General features: G+C 35.2%; 1 protein-coding gene across 1 annotated transcript; it reads left to right on the top strand.

Annotated features, from left to right (window-relative positions):
* Nucleotides 1–11864: 11864 nt before the first annotated feature.
* LOC106135392 (uncharacterized) lies at nt 11865–14549 on the top strand. The gene has a single exon (XM_013335676.2). The coding sequence runs from the start codon at nt 12040–12042 to the stop codon at nt 14002–14004; it is 1965 nt and encodes a 654-aa protein (XP_013191130.2). The 5' UTR covers nt 11865–12039; the 3' UTR covers nt 14005–14549.
* Nucleotides 14550–16059: the final 1510 nt, after the last annotated feature.

Genomic DNA, 16059 nt, shown 5'->3' on the forward strand with positions numbered 1-16059 from the left:
GTATTTTTTCTTTTTGTGTTGTTACGGCAGTAGTAAAAAAAATACATTATTTCATTCTTAGACCATTTTCGAACCATACTTACAGGAAACAATATAAGGATAATGTATTGCGGACCTCGTTTCTTCTTACCTTGAGTTTGAATCAACAGGAAAATACTAATTGTGCCTGTACACTCGGCTGCCAAAGATGGCGTTTTGTCGGAGTTTTCACTGGTTCATTTATTGTGTGGTGTCAGCTTCGATGTGTGGTCCACCGATCCTCTAAAGTCATTGTTATTCAGGCGAGTCACAAAGACAAGTCAATATCAATTCATATCTGTAATCTTCTCAGCAATTTAATATGCTGAGAAGATTACAGATATGAAATCTCAAAATAACTTTATTTTGTAAAAGAAAGAAAGAAATAAATATAATTTATCGTGAAACCACAGTTTTCATACAACATACAAAATTTTACTACAATAATTATGTGAATTCCAAAATAGGTCCTGTCTCAGTGATACGCTGAATGATAATACCCACGCAATCATTATTTTTATTTTAGTACCGAGTGTGTTAACTACTTGAGCATTCTTATCTCAAAGGTGACTGACATAGATTGTGAACATGCCTAATTCGCTCAATAAATAAAATATTGAACAAGTTTGAAATAATGATGAACCCAGCCAATTCGTACGAGTACCATTTAAGTAACGTTACGTGTAAATTAATTCTGAAAGCACCAACATGTTCTGAAAAAAAATGATGGTTAATAACGACAAATCTGTATGTGAGATGAAAAGAGGTTTTTGGCCATTACTGATGAACCTTCCCTATTATCATAAAATTGCATTATATTGTCGTCCAAACCTATTTGTACGTAAGCGGTTTATTCGAATAAACTTAATAAAACATACCTAATAAGAGAGAACTTTAAAGTCTTTTCAAGACTGTTGGCTCTATCTACCCCGCAAGGGATATGGACGTGTTAATATGTAGGTATGTATGTAAGAAGGAAATTTCGTGTGGTTTCCGTCATTTTAGAATAAAACCACTACAACACATATCTTTCCCATCGATGACGTAAAAGGCGACTAAAGGATAGGCTTATAAACTTGGGATTCCACTTGTAGGCGATGGCTAGCAACATTTCACTATTAGAATTTTAATTCCACCATAAAGTGCCAGTTGCGCCTGCGGCCTTTCTGTTTTTTCTGAATGATACCTCTGAAGACTGTTGGCTCAGTACCTATACCCCGCAAGGGATATAACCGTAACTTTATATGTATAAATGATATAGAAAGAACTTGATACATGCCTAAACTATGTGCGTAATGTAGTTAAAATATACTTACATAAAACTTTTGTGCCCAACATTTATGTCATTCAAAAGGAGAAACGTTGCATTTTATGGTTTTTGCGATACGCATTAGTCAGGAGTATTTAGAAATTGATAAAAATAAAAAGAGTCAGTTCTTTATTCGTAAGTAGGCAAGTTAAACATCTTCTGACCACAGAAAAGCTAAATAAACTTTGCTATTTAGATATTCTACGAAATAAAACAGTAGAAAATAATTGGATTGTAGTCATTAAATATAATCATACCCGTACAAAACTAACTTAGGGCGTATTAATTACACCTAACAACCAACCATTAGGAGAAATAATTATTAAATGTAAAACTAGTTTTCTCAACATAAAAAATACTTATTACTTTAATAATACATTATGCAACAAATAAAATATTCAGTAGGTATTCATAATACTGAATATTTTATTTGTTTCACGTAACTTTTTTTTTCATATTCCTAAGTAGTTGTTGCCCGCAATTCTGTTTGCGTGTAATTAGAAATACGAAAGTCAAGGTTATAACATTTATTCAAATTTATGTACATACTAGCCGTGCCCGCGACTTCGTCCACGTGGAATAGTTTTTGGGGCATCATTGAAGCCCTCAAGGATGAATAATTTTACCTGTTTTTTTCACATATTCCATTATTTCTTTGCTCCTTATAATTGCAGCGTGGTGTTATATAGCCTAAAGCCTTCCTCGATAAACGGTCTATTCGACGCAAAAAGAATTTTTCAATACGAAACAGTAGTTCCTGAGATTAGCGCATTCAAACAAACAAACTCTTCAGCTTTATAATATTATTATAGATGTTATTAGGTATAATGCTGTCGAACAATGATAAATCACTTTGAATTTTAAATTTCGTAACTTATTTGCAGGCAAACTCATGCCTTGAGTTCATTCAAATGACGATAACTTTTTTCTAGTGAACCGATTTTGATGAAACTTTAAATGTTTGTTTGAGTTAAAACAAAGCAATTTATGAAAGTTTTAAGTAAATCGGTTCAGTTCTTTCGGAGATAAGCGTGATCATACGTACAGACAGACAGACAAAAAAATAAATAAATTTTTTTTTGCTTTCTATTATTCATTCTAAGTGTCCCTCTATCCATTTCAAAAATTCAATTTAAAATATTTTTTACAAAGGGACCAGCTACTCTGTAATAATGTTTTATTATGGTCTGGTCCCTTTGGCTTCTATATCACGTGGTTAAGATCTTCAATTATTATACGCTAACAGAAAATGCTTATCAAGTTGAACAACTTTTATTGAGACGTCTACCATAATTCGAATGATTTAGCTAGTCTATAATGGTACTCCATCAGGTGTTCCAGTTCTCGATTTTTATACGCTTACAGAAAATGCTCATCAGGTTGAACAGCTTTTTTTCGTTTAGCTGAGTTGTAATGGTTCGATATCAGCTGTTCCAGATTCCAAAATAAATTATACCCTATATGTTGGCCAGGCATATTGAACAACAAAAAAAGTTTCATTCAAATCCGTTCAGTAATTCCAGAGATTCGCGTGTACAAACAAACATACAAACAGACAGATTTCAAATTCATGCTCGGTTACTATTCCTTCATCGTTATAAATTATTTTTTTCAAAATATAGTCAATGTTCGGCCATTTTTTTTACTGCTTCATTATAGATATGTATTGATTATATTTCTCTGCGTAGGAACACTTATTTTAAAGTAATTTTTTGCTATGCAGCTATCTCTAGAGTGACAACGACTACTTATTTAGATAAATAAATTATTTACGCAACATTGAAAAATTCTGAACGTTTACTTTTCTTCACAATTTGCTATTAAATAAACCCGTGGTAGAGAGTTGCCTCACGTTTGTAGGTATTTCACGTAAATTAAATATTGCGGGAGTGTAATCGACTACCTTAGAATTTTGCACTCCACGAGATTATTACATTCGCCGTTGACGCTCGCTATGTGACTTTAATTTCCTGACGTGGAAATTACACCAAGCAATGAAAGAGAACATGATGGCATAACTTTTGAATTTGGTTTATATCACAATATCTCATTAAGTAAACAAATTTTGCGCCTGGCGGGGAGATTACAATGTTGAAAGGAGATTTTAGCCACGGTTGTCCTTAATACTTAGGACAAAAGTAGGTAAAAAAGTTGACTTAAATGTGAAAACAAAATATTTAAATATTTAACAGCAGAGCTATATGTCGGAAGAGGAGTATTTTGGAGATAAAAAGACTTTTTAAAAGGAATAAGCATACTCAGCTTTAACTTATTCACATTTGGGACATATCCTACTGGGCCGTTAGTTAAAATGGCATCGTTTTGTTACGGGCTTAGTAAGTACTGTAGTTAGCGGCACTGGTATTTGGACAAAGCTGCGGAAGTTAAATGAAGTTCAGTGTAATTACTCTAAGAGGCGGTTAAGGCGGCACTTGGCGGCCCGAGCGATTCTCATAACTACTGTATTTAGATAAGCGTCATAACTCCTACAAGTTGTTACGGCTATGTCGCGGAATAGAATTTTTAGGAATCTTTAGGTCTGATATGCCTGATTTTTTAAAATATCAGAATCCTTTGGTTCAATATATTCCACCTACAGACTAGTTCGCTTGAGAGTTAGTTACAGTGTTTATAGTAAACGCTATTTTACCGAGAATATCTCAAGTGGCCTATAATATAGATAGGCAATTTCATTTGCTCGAGTTTAATAGAGTTCCTATAGCGGTAGGGAAAATAAGTCAACGCAAAATGTAGGGAATGTTAGACATAACCGCTTTCTTTTTTTAATTCATTGAAACAGAGAATACTGAAAGAATAAAAATTGGTCTGTCTGTGTGAAGGACTGCTCCTAAAACTAAACAGCGAGGAATTCGTAGATAATTTTCTTAATAACGTAGTAAACCCAAACAGAAGTTATCGATAAGTCATACAGAAATTCTAATCCAAGCTCCTGACGCCAATCCAAATGTTGACGGATTTGGAGTCAGAAGGCGCTGGGACGTGCGGATTGCAATCTAGCGTGAGCACTGCACCCCGCAGTCACCGGCCCTCCCCGCCCTCCCCCTGCCGCTCTCGGCTCATTATGCAGACTCAGAGAGGGAGCCCTGGCACGCGCCAATCACGTGGAGTCGCTACGATATTGCTGTTGCATAAGGATCGAGACGGATCAGTCGAAGTTATAAAAAATGAACTTCAATTTCTATTTCATCCAAACCAATCGGAAAATCATATAAAGTTTAAATTGTGAAAATCAAACCGACGTAAAACAGAAACAACATTAGGATTTTTTAATGAGAATATTTTTCTCTCTCAATTTTGCGTAAGTATTCCGGTTGGACCTATGCAACCCTGACAAAACAGGACTCTTTATGACAATACTGAGTGGTATTTTAAAAATCATCTAATTACGTAACTGAAATTAAAATTAGATAAAATCTTTTCGTTATTTAGTCTTAAGATTAAATGTCAAGGCAAGACAAAATTAATTTTTTACAATGGTTACACATTTGGATAACATTGTAAACGGAGGTTTCTTACTTTTCTTATAAAATGGAACTCGTCAATCTATTCGTTGCTCCTCGGAATGTATGCCGTGTACCGCATCTGATAGGCAGTTTCCGCTTTTGAATTGTCAGCGGATGCGGGAATTTTATAAAACTGAGCGTACAAGAACAAAACTTAACAGAGCGGCACGGTAAGTTTCTTTTTTATTTTCTCAATACCTGTATAAAAGGAAATGAGTGATTGTGTCGTGTGGTTCTCGGTACTTTGGAAAGGAAGCTTCTTATCTCTTTCCATAGATGTTTTACAAGGAAATTATGGGCATAAACACTTAACAAATAACTAGGTAGTGTAAAAACATGATCGAAACAGGTAAAGGTATATTTTAGGTGAACTGAAGAAGGTCACGGGCGTCAATGGAAAGACGCTTCCTTCATGAGAAAACTTACCTAAATCCCGGTAATTTCGGTAAAAGTGTACATATAATTATGTTCTAAATGTTTTTTTTAATAGCTAATCGCAATCTTTTTAGCATTGTGACTATTGGCTCTGTCTTCTTCGTAAGGTATTAGAACATGATATGTGTAGGTAAATATGTATTTAATTTTTAAAGCTTGTTTAGTCATAACGCTAATCTAAACATCTTTATTTAGTGATTCATTCTGCACATTTCTAAGATATGGTTTGGCCTTCATCGTTAGAGCTTGTTTGACATTGAAAACTGGTATAACTTCATTCAGTGGGTTTCCGTTTATTAGACAAGTACTGACTTGTTCGGTCGTGTCTGTGAACGTTATCATAAATGAGATGGTTCACGCATTTTCAGTAATAGGTAAATAGCTATGTAGTTGTACAAGTTACCCAAATCAATTCAGGTTTAACTTTAACGTATACTCTTAATTCGATATTGCAATAACTAAAGAAAAGTAGACAGGATTTTGGTTTGTGACGGGCGGTTCATAAATGGAGATGCTCTTCTAAGTGATAAAATTCAAGTATGAATAAATGTTAAAAGAAAATAAATAGGACATCCAAATGACACTATAAAGTTAATGAAGGTACCCTACCTATACCGCTGAAGTATTTAGAATCACCCTCAAAAATCTCCACATGTTGTTACGAATAATACTTAGTTAAAATAGTCACAGTTTCAAGCTTTGGGAATGTCGTGTCGGGGCCAAAACACAATTTGCCCAAATATTTTTAATATGTTACTTTAGTATGTGAATTGTGAAGTAAGCATTGCGGCGTTAGTTGGTTCAATGCTGCACGAATTTTCTGCAAACAGAGCAGTGTTTAGTTTCCCAATTTGTCGTGTGTGGCCGTGATACTGTTGTATAAGAAGAGTTGCCTGAAATAGAGTAAATTTTTATACAACTCAATTTTGCTTTCATTTACAACTCTTACATTGTTTTTTTGAAGAATTATTAGCAAATAAAATATATATATATATATATTTAAATACTTAAATACATTTCATGACCAGTGAAACAAATTTATCCCATGGAATGAAACACTGGAAATTGGTATCTAATATTAGGAAACTAGATGTAGGAAAGGTGAAGGATCATAGTCAATGCGCACCCGGGCTTTTCTGTAGATAGGTATACTATCTAACTATAAGCCAATAAATTTGCTGTTTTCTACGAATGTATTATTTAAACGTCATCACCATTATCTAGGAAACTTCAAAATAGAAAACCATACATTGGTAGACTTTTTAGCAGGACACCTAACGGAACATCTCAAGAAAAAAATACAACATCCATGTCGACTGTTACAACATCCATGGGAAAGAGATGGAGTGGTCCTATTCTTTTTTGTATTGGTGCCGGGAACCACACGGCACGGCAGTTTGTGCTATGATATTTCTTAATAAATAGATTGGTTCCACTGGGAACAACACACAGTATCGACGAATTTCTACCAAGTAGGTATTATTAATCCCCTCGAGGTGAGAAAATTTAAAGTTCACGGAACGGTGTTCAGCTGTTCACGTATGTCATTAAATACAGGCACTCAGGGCACTCTCACACAGGAAAATGCAAATGGGCAGCGCCATTCGACGGCGGGCGGGGCCGAGTTAGTCCATGCTTTTTAATTTACCGAGTGCCGCCATTATCCGTCGTTATCGCACCAGTTGCCCTGCTATCTGAAATACGTAGGGTGCTCTAAAATTGCCCTCTTATTCCAGTAATCTTCGACGCTTCGATTTCGAAGGCAGGTGTGCAGTTAATGAATAATTGCTTATTTTTTCATAAAACCGTCACTATTTTAATTATACTCAATATCATGATCCTGGTGTTGGTACACTTTGTGACCTCGCTTTTCTGAAGAGTAGGCAGGAGTCATTTATGACCATGATCTTGGAGTGGGAGGACCAGGTTTTTACACTAAGCGACGAAAAGAGTTATGATGATTTCAATAATATATTTAAAATAATTGAAAATATTTGCGCCGTGTGGTTCGGCACCTTAAACTAGGATCACTCCATCTAATTCCTATGGATGTTGGCGACCTACGGAGTAGGCGCACATTCATCTAGTGCTAGCTTCCATGTACTGGTAACGAAGAAAAACATTGTTTTTATATCATTGAATTATTGCAATACCCAATAGCTTATTCCATTAATAATTAATAGGCAAACAGCTGAACGTGACCTTCTTATAGGTACCAATAGCTAGGAAGAAAAAGATTACCACATAGATAAAACAAGAAAATCCAATTATATTACTACATACGCGTATATTCGCTATGATTATAATACGTACAACTTAATACCTAATAGATAGGATAGTATTTTTAATTAATTACATAAATAATTATTTTGATTAAGATTCTAATTAGAACTTCATTTATTATTATACCTTATTATTATAGTTGTTTATACCTATAATATTGTGCTTAATGCCTTCAACAACAGACCTAATACACAGGCTTAACTGTGGTTCTAGTTTACCAATACGCTTTAGTAATTATTGCCACAACAATTTTGTAGGGTGTACGCTTAAAATGTTCATTTAAAATTCAAGTGATATCTACATGGACACATTTTAAGCATTAAATTAACTATGTATTTTATAAACATAATTTACTGTAATAGATTTTATCGTAATGTGTTCTATTCTACTTAGTTACAATATGACTATCATTATAAATTCAAGTGTTAATTTTAAATAACTTAGCAAGGGTTAAACTTACTTCTTGGGATGCGTTATTATAAATTATTTTTTATAAGACATATACAAACATATGATCACGTCTTTATCATTTACGGAGTATACAGATCCAACAGTATTGAAAAGACCTAAATGCCTCTCTTAAATGTATTGAATTTAAATTCAACAAGTAAAAAAAGGAAAAAAGACAAACCCCAAATATATTAGCCCATCTTCGATTGACTTTTGATTTTTTGTTGATTGATTGAAGAGAAACAGCTAGCACACATTTTGTCTTTTCTTCGCTACCAGACCAGGATGGTAACTTGCACTAGATGCTCCTATTCTCTAAGTCGCTTTTTTAGACATCCATGGGAAAGAGATGTCTTATTTTTAGGGCCGGAAACCACACGGCACTCATTGAATGAATTAGTATAACCTTCAAGAATGGTAACAATTGAATGTTTTGCGCAGAAAGACTGTCGGACAATGACCGCCGGAACTAGCTCATAATCATTAAATTGGGACGCTCGTTTCTGTTAATTGCTGGTGCTACGCTCATTACGAAGCCTGAGAAAAATATTAGACTATTTCTTCATTAAACTAGTAGAAACAAGTGGTAGAACTAATGGAATGCTACTGGCACCGACCCAAGCCTAGAGTTCAGTTGTTTGATCTAAGAGACGAATTTCAAAACAAAAACGAAGAGGTGCTATGTTAGTACTTTTACAATCCCTGCGGCGCTTCATGCAAACAAAGAGCGAACACTAACACTCTTTTTTAGCTTTTTTTTTTTATTTTTGCATAGACAGAAAGCAACAGACGTGACTTGCATTCGGAATAAGAGTTCATTATTTTTAAATAAAGCGTTTTCCTAACACCGATTGATTTTTATATCAATAGACGGGTACATAGATCTATCTTAAGGTTGCGCTGAATAAATGAAGTGTAGAAACGTAATGCTTAGTATAGAGACTATGTCTAATATCTATACATTCATTAAATCACGCTCTACATTATTTATAGTACATATTTTCTTCTTTTGCGGAAATTTCTAAAAACCTATTCTGAGTAAACGCCGGTGCCTTTATCTTTTCTGTATGCCAAATGTCGGTGAAATTTGTTCAGTGGTATCGGCCGTGCGTTGATAGAAATGTCAATCATCTTTTACTACCCAGTCACCCTTATAGAAAAAAAATAGTACGAAGCAGTATAACATCTTATAAAATAATAAAAAGATTTTCCTTTAAAAATTGTAATCTCGTTCCTAGATTGAAAATGATAAATGAAAAAAAAATATGCCTAATTTGTGTTATTAGACAAACACTTAGAATTAGATAAGATCAAACGCAGTCAAGACTAAAATAATTTCATCTAAATGACCGTCAGTGCTTACATTAGTATAAGATACTGACCAATTCTGTGATTTTAGTGCACTATGTAGCCGCGAGTTTTTATTTTCTTTTAAAGGCATCCTGTTTTTGTTTTCAAAGTTTATGTTACGGCAGCCATCGTTTGCATTCTGCTGCACCGAACAGATGTTATGGTATTGTAGTTTTGAAATCATACATCTGTCGAGTGAAATGTATGAGAATAAGAACAAATATTATTTCAAAGATTTCAATGAGATCTTAAACGTTGGTTTGTGTACATAATTATGAATGTGAAAATAAATATTACGGTATAGGGGATTTTTCGTACATTTGTTCAATTTGCGTTTTAATAAATATTATGGTACTATTTAGGTACACTCGTACGGAGTGGCTTTATAAACAACATTTTTTTTTCTAAATTACATATTTACATGGTACCTTCACAGAAGAGCTTCGGTCGTCCAAACGTTTTCAAAAGGTGATGAAAGAAGCCGGTATCACAGAGCAGCACAGGTTCAAATCCTATACAGCGGTCATGAAATTATAGGTAATCTCTTTTATGTTTTGTCTCATTCGTTTGAGTGAACGAAAACACGAAGAAACCTGCACATTCGGGCAACTGACGGTGTAGCCAAAATTTCCCTGCAAAGGTAGCAAAAGTCCATCCAGGATCACCATCAGCTATCATATCTATAAACTTTAAAAAGGGTGTAATGACAATATTTAACCTAAAATATCTACTTATCATAGAGACAATTTTCAACAAAGATCGCTCATTGACAATTAAAGTACGCGCATAATTCTTTTAGCTGGCCTTTTACAGCTGCCCGAGGCATATGGTGTTATTTGACTTAATTATAAAGCTCGAAGCCCTATAAGGGATACTGCAAGGTAGTCACGCGTCGCTATGCCACCAACCAGGTGTCGCGGGAGACAACAGCTGACGGCGCACATGGCCGTGTGCCAGCCGCGTGCCAATACCTGTTCGGTAATTGCACATGTTTACCATAGACCCTATAGGGGTAGAACCGCTTTTGTTTTAACACGAGAACGCATTTCAAAGTACGTTATCGGCATTATTAATAAATATAGGGCTATTAGGTTTCAAGATTTAAATTAAAGAGTGTCCGCTTCTCTGCCTGTGTAATATGAAATATCTCGTAAATTTTTGTCCCCACGGGAATTTTGGGAAATCCAGCCTTAGTACTTTCTTAGCCGAAAAAAACACCTATGTGCTCTTTAAAAGTCTTATTCATATAGTGCAGCTTCTCAATCAAAATAAGAAAATTATCGACCATCATCGTATATAGTTATGTTAACTATTGAAGCTTTTGCACCGACCAGGTATTCAGGTTAAACAATTCTCTTAGACTTTTCAGCCACAAAGTTCTCACTTTCCTGGTTTACCTACGTAGTAAGCTACGTCTAATTAATACCTAAATTTATTATGTGATTCGCCTTATCAGCAAATTGTTAAACTTATTTTTACGTTACGAGCTTGCATGAAGAGAGTTATGAATGTGGATGAAGCGAAGGAAGTATGCAGAGATCGTGGCAAGTGGAAAGAGGTAGTCTCTGTCTACCCCTCCGGGAAAGCGGTGTGATTTTATGTATGTATTTTTACGTGTCTAAAAATGTTTTACGTTTACTTATTAATTTTACTTAACGATTTTTAGATTTTCTAATAACTGTATGGATTGGTTTATCAAGATTTATTAAAAATACACTTATTTGTTTTTATTTATGTATAGATACTTGTAGTTTCTCTTATTGTAGTGTTATTATTTCGTCTATAATATAATTGCTAAATTAATTCAAATAAACTTAGGTAATATTTGTATGTAATTTATTTTTGTTATTTCTACCATTTGCCAATTCATCGTACGCTACCGTGTTTTTGTATTATTGTTTGCCTGTGCCTTATCTTAATCGGTGAAAAAGAATTGCTGTGCGTGTGCGTGTAAACGCGAAATTGTCGTCGTCAATTTAAAATCCCACTATCCATTGAAAGAAGTTATGAATGAAACCGTCGTATTCATTGTACTACATCCTGTGTTATTGTCAGCTCGTATACCTGCTTTCCTTTTAAGTCTATAATTAGTCACTACCTGACGTGACGGCGGCGGGTCCGACGTGAGCACTACAAAAATATATTGTACGGTCTAACAATTGAAAAGATTTGCGTGCCGCAGTCGTGCCGGCATTGAATCCCCACATTGTGTATCGAAACTAGCGCCCTGTCGCAGTCACCCCGCCGCCACCAGCTCAGGTATTTATGAATGAACGTGATGCCTCAGTGAGAGGAATATTGGACCGGCGACCACGGCAGGTAGAAAATTACACTTTTGGAATTCTTTCAACAGTTGACTCGGAGAGGGGACTCGACTGGCGGCCGGCCGACGTGCAGCCGCAGAGCGGGGCGAAGGGCGCCCGCACCCCCGCACGCATGCGTTCAGCTCTTTGTATTGAAAAGACGATACCTCTCTCTCAGTTCGTAAACTGCCGTGGCAGACTCGCATCGTGTCGCGATGTTCGCCTGCACAACTTTCTCGATTAGTGATGTGATTCGATACAGAAACATAGACGTGACGCTCTGTTGAAAATTGGATTTTGTGATTAGTGACTTCATGGATTTAAAGGATTCAGTGTGAACTTCGCACAGTGATAGATAATGTGAATTATGAAATTTGAAACACTTAGCAAAATGAGGTGGCTTTTTATTGTAATAACTGTGACAGTGTGGCAAACAACTTTGGCTGCTCTGGCGCCTCCTGGAGCATGTCCAGTTGTGTGTGAGTGTATATGGAAAGCAGGCAAGCAAGCTGCGGAGTGCATTAAACGTGCTCTCATCACCGTGCCTGAGAAGGTGGATCCTGCAACACAAATATTGGATCTCTCTGGCAATAATCTGCAGATACTTCCTCAAGAAGTTTTTATTCGTGTTGGACTTGTAAATTTACAAAAAATATATTTAAGAAATTGTAGTATAGGTCAAATAGATGAACGAGCATTCAAAGATCTTACCAATCTAGTGGAATTAGATCTAAGTCAAAATTTACTTACCCAAATCCCTATGGCTACATTTAAGCATGTCCCCTTTCTAAGAGACCTAATACTGGCTCAAAATCCAATACGTATCATACATTCAGATTCCTTAACAAATCTTGGAAGCCTGGTAAAACTTGATTTATCCCGATGTGAAATACGGGAAATCGCCCCTAACGCATTTAGAAATGTTCAAGCTTTAGTATCTCTAAAACTGAATGAAAACCAACTTAGAGACCTGCCTTTATTATCATTGGAAAAATTGCAGAACCTGAAAACGATTGATTTTTCTGATAATCCGCTAGTATGTGACTGCCGTCTGAGAAATCTAAAAATCTGGCTATTAGAAAAAAATCTGACTCCAACTTCGACTTGTTCAGGTCCAGCTCGGTTAGCTAATCGCAAGTTTGCAGAGTTATCAATCGAGGAATTTGCATGTAAACCTGAAATCTTACCTGTGAGCAGATACATCGAGGCTGAAGTAGGATCAAATGCAACAATTGTTTGTAAAACAGAAGCTATACCGAGTGCAAACATAACTTGGTATTGGAATGGCCATTTACTTTTAAATGGAAGTATTTTTAATTCACACCAAAAGGTATATATCTTTGAAGATGGTGACGTTAAAAAGAAATCTTCATTAGTTCTTACAAATACACAAGATACCGATTCAACTGAGTTTTATTGTGTCGCACAAAATAGAGGTGGCAATACCGAAGTTAACTTTACTGTTCATGTTACGCAAGTTGCTGTGGGAATGGCGTCTTTGGGGAGCGCTCAAATAGCAAGCCTGGGAGTGGCATTGTTTTTAATTTTTGTTGTCATTACCTTGGCGCTCCTTGTTACATTTATAAGATTCCGCCCAGCACCCGTCTGCGAAAGTAAGGCCCCGAACACTTTAGATAGAGTCGTATCTGGTAATGAAGTGCATCCTACAGCTGATGATAGACCCCATGTAGCAGTGCTTGCAGATAGGCAAGATTCTTCAAGCTATCTAGATCCGAAGTGCAATCCAGTATCTAAACCACCACGAGTTAATGATATACCATATTCAACATACCATTATGAAGGACGGGGAAGTGTTGTTACCCATGGAGGTATGATCGTGTCACCAACAGTATCTGCAACAATCGATCCTGATCTTATCAATGACACAAGACCAGAAAGTGCTCCTCGACCAGAGAGCGGTGAGTACGCACGTGAAGCTTCTGATTCGTTATACCCGTCAGGTATGTGGGAACACATGAAAATGAATCAAACAGGCCAGCTGTCACACGCTGTCAGTTCAGCAATCCCTGCATTTTATACTGACCGAACGCCCATTATAGAAAATTATAGTGTTGATGGCTCACAAGAAAATCTAGGATTTACAAGTCGAACATTTCCTAGATCTCACATATCTGCCACGTCGGTGCAGGCAACTCCGGCAGAAGGACCATATCCTGCAGACTATGGCCTCCCAGTGGGTGCTCGCACTTTGCGCGTGTGGCAGCGAGCGCCACCTGTACTACCTCCAGTGTCGTCCCTTAAACGTGTCCTAACGATTACAAGGCCCATAGGCGATGACAGCTTCCAGGATGGCTGTGCAACAGATGTTTAAACTGTTCATAAATAGTTGCTACATATCTTAACGATGTCACACTGTATATTATAGATATTTTAAATTAAGAAGCATTTATACGTACGATTATATATTACGTAGGTATATAATATATACCTACACGGGTTGTTAGTATAGTATTTTTTGTATTATATTATTTATTTAGGTAGTTATTGGATGGAAGGTTTAACTGGACCGAATTGTGAAGAGTCCGCGACTGATTAGTTTGAAGAATGTAAGTGTAAGTTGTATAAGATACGGAATGGTATTATAAATGATCGCCAAATTATTGTAATAATGATTAAAATTATTGTTGATTTGTTCACATATAGGTGTTATAATTATAATAGTATGAGTATTTACAGTGTAAGCCACGTGTTAATATACTATCCAACGATGTTCAACTCCCTTCAAAATTGTACAAGTAATTAACATACTTAATAATGTAATATACGATCGATGTTACTTATTGTACTAAACTGGATGTTAAATTTATGTTTTGAAAAAAATAAAAATGAGAAGTAAATAGACAGAAGACAAATAAAAACGGCGATTGTGAAATCTAATGTTTTGTTTTTGTTAAAACTGAGGTACTTACGACCCTACAAAATGTGGCTTACCTGAAGCAACAAAGATTTCAACGCAACTGAGTCTTCAACTTTAGTTACAAATATGATGATGCTAAAAGATGAATTAAGAATAGATTCAAATAAATGTTGCTCGGTTAATCATGAAATATTTAGATATATACACGATAATAATATTCAGTGTTTGCAATATAGTTCATATACCTATAAGAGCTTCTTCAAAAAATAATCCTAGTCTGACAGTGCATTTTTCAAATCAAATATTTTTAGGGTAGCTATGAATTGCCCAAAGTTTTCACTTGAATTATGCTCTTTGAACAAACAAATGAAGCCTGTATAATAGGAAGCCTGTTACAAAAGGAGTGGGTAAGTAGTCTTTAATAATTTAATATGCGACATCAAACAGTTATTCAAGAGTTATTTATATCTATTATCATTATAATCACTGACCTATATCCTACTCAAAAAGCCACCAATATTGGTTATCAGACTGAGTGGCAATTTATGCCACTCACAGAGAGCATTTAATTGAAAAATACTTAATATTATTATGATTACATTACTTTGTCATAAATTTAAATTAGAAATATGTATAAAATCATTTTATACATAAGTTGGGATAATAATAATGGGTTAATCTCTCACTTTATTAGGACAAAATAATTTTAAACGAAATAGCAAACAACTTACGTATTAATTAACGCTTAATAAGGTGTTATTGCGTTTAACGTCTTCTTAAATCTACCAAAAACCTAGATAAAATGAATGGATTTTTATGAACATAACAGGATCAAAGGAAGAATGATACACAAATATTCGTAGAATTCATCGTTAAAGCTCAACCATTGTGAATGAGCCAGCCGAGGCTCGACATAAAAAAGGCACCTTCCAACAGACCGGTGAAAAACCGGTTAGCGTTGTCTCATTTCCGTTCAATTCAATGGTTTTTTTTTTAAGAAAAAAATACCACCGAGTTCAATGCCGGCCGTACCTTTGAAACTTATAAACTAGTGAATTTATTTGTCACTTATTGTTCATCATAACAGTTTTGTACTTACATTGAGTTCGTTTGTCCAATATAGCACAATATCCTAGTTTGGTTAAATATATTATCGTTATCAGTGGGAGATAAATTACACCAAAGTTCAGGATTAACTAAAGGGGAAAAAATACTTATTTGAGTACATGGGATGAAAAAATGTAAAAAGAAAAGAGATTGATAAGTTTAATATCTTCTTTTATCCTTTTTTACTTTACGATTATAAGACAATGTATCAATTATATTATTTATTGGAAACTTAAACTTCAACAATCTTTAATCCCTTACTTTCCTTAGAGAATAAAGGTCTGAACCCTTACTAAGTCGATTCTCACTTGTAATCAGGAACATTTGTGTAATATTTCATGCTCCTCCGGATATCAAGCCTTATTTTTATTATGGGAAAATTGTTTGCCATCACGTTATACC

Source organism: Amyelois transitella, chromosome 14 (genome assembly GCF_032362555.1).
Source record: "Amyelois transitella isolate CPQ chromosome 14, ilAmyTran1.1, whole genome shotgun sequence".
NCBI lineage: Eukaryota > Metazoa > Arthropoda > Insecta > Lepidoptera > Pyralidae > Amyelois > Amyelois transitella.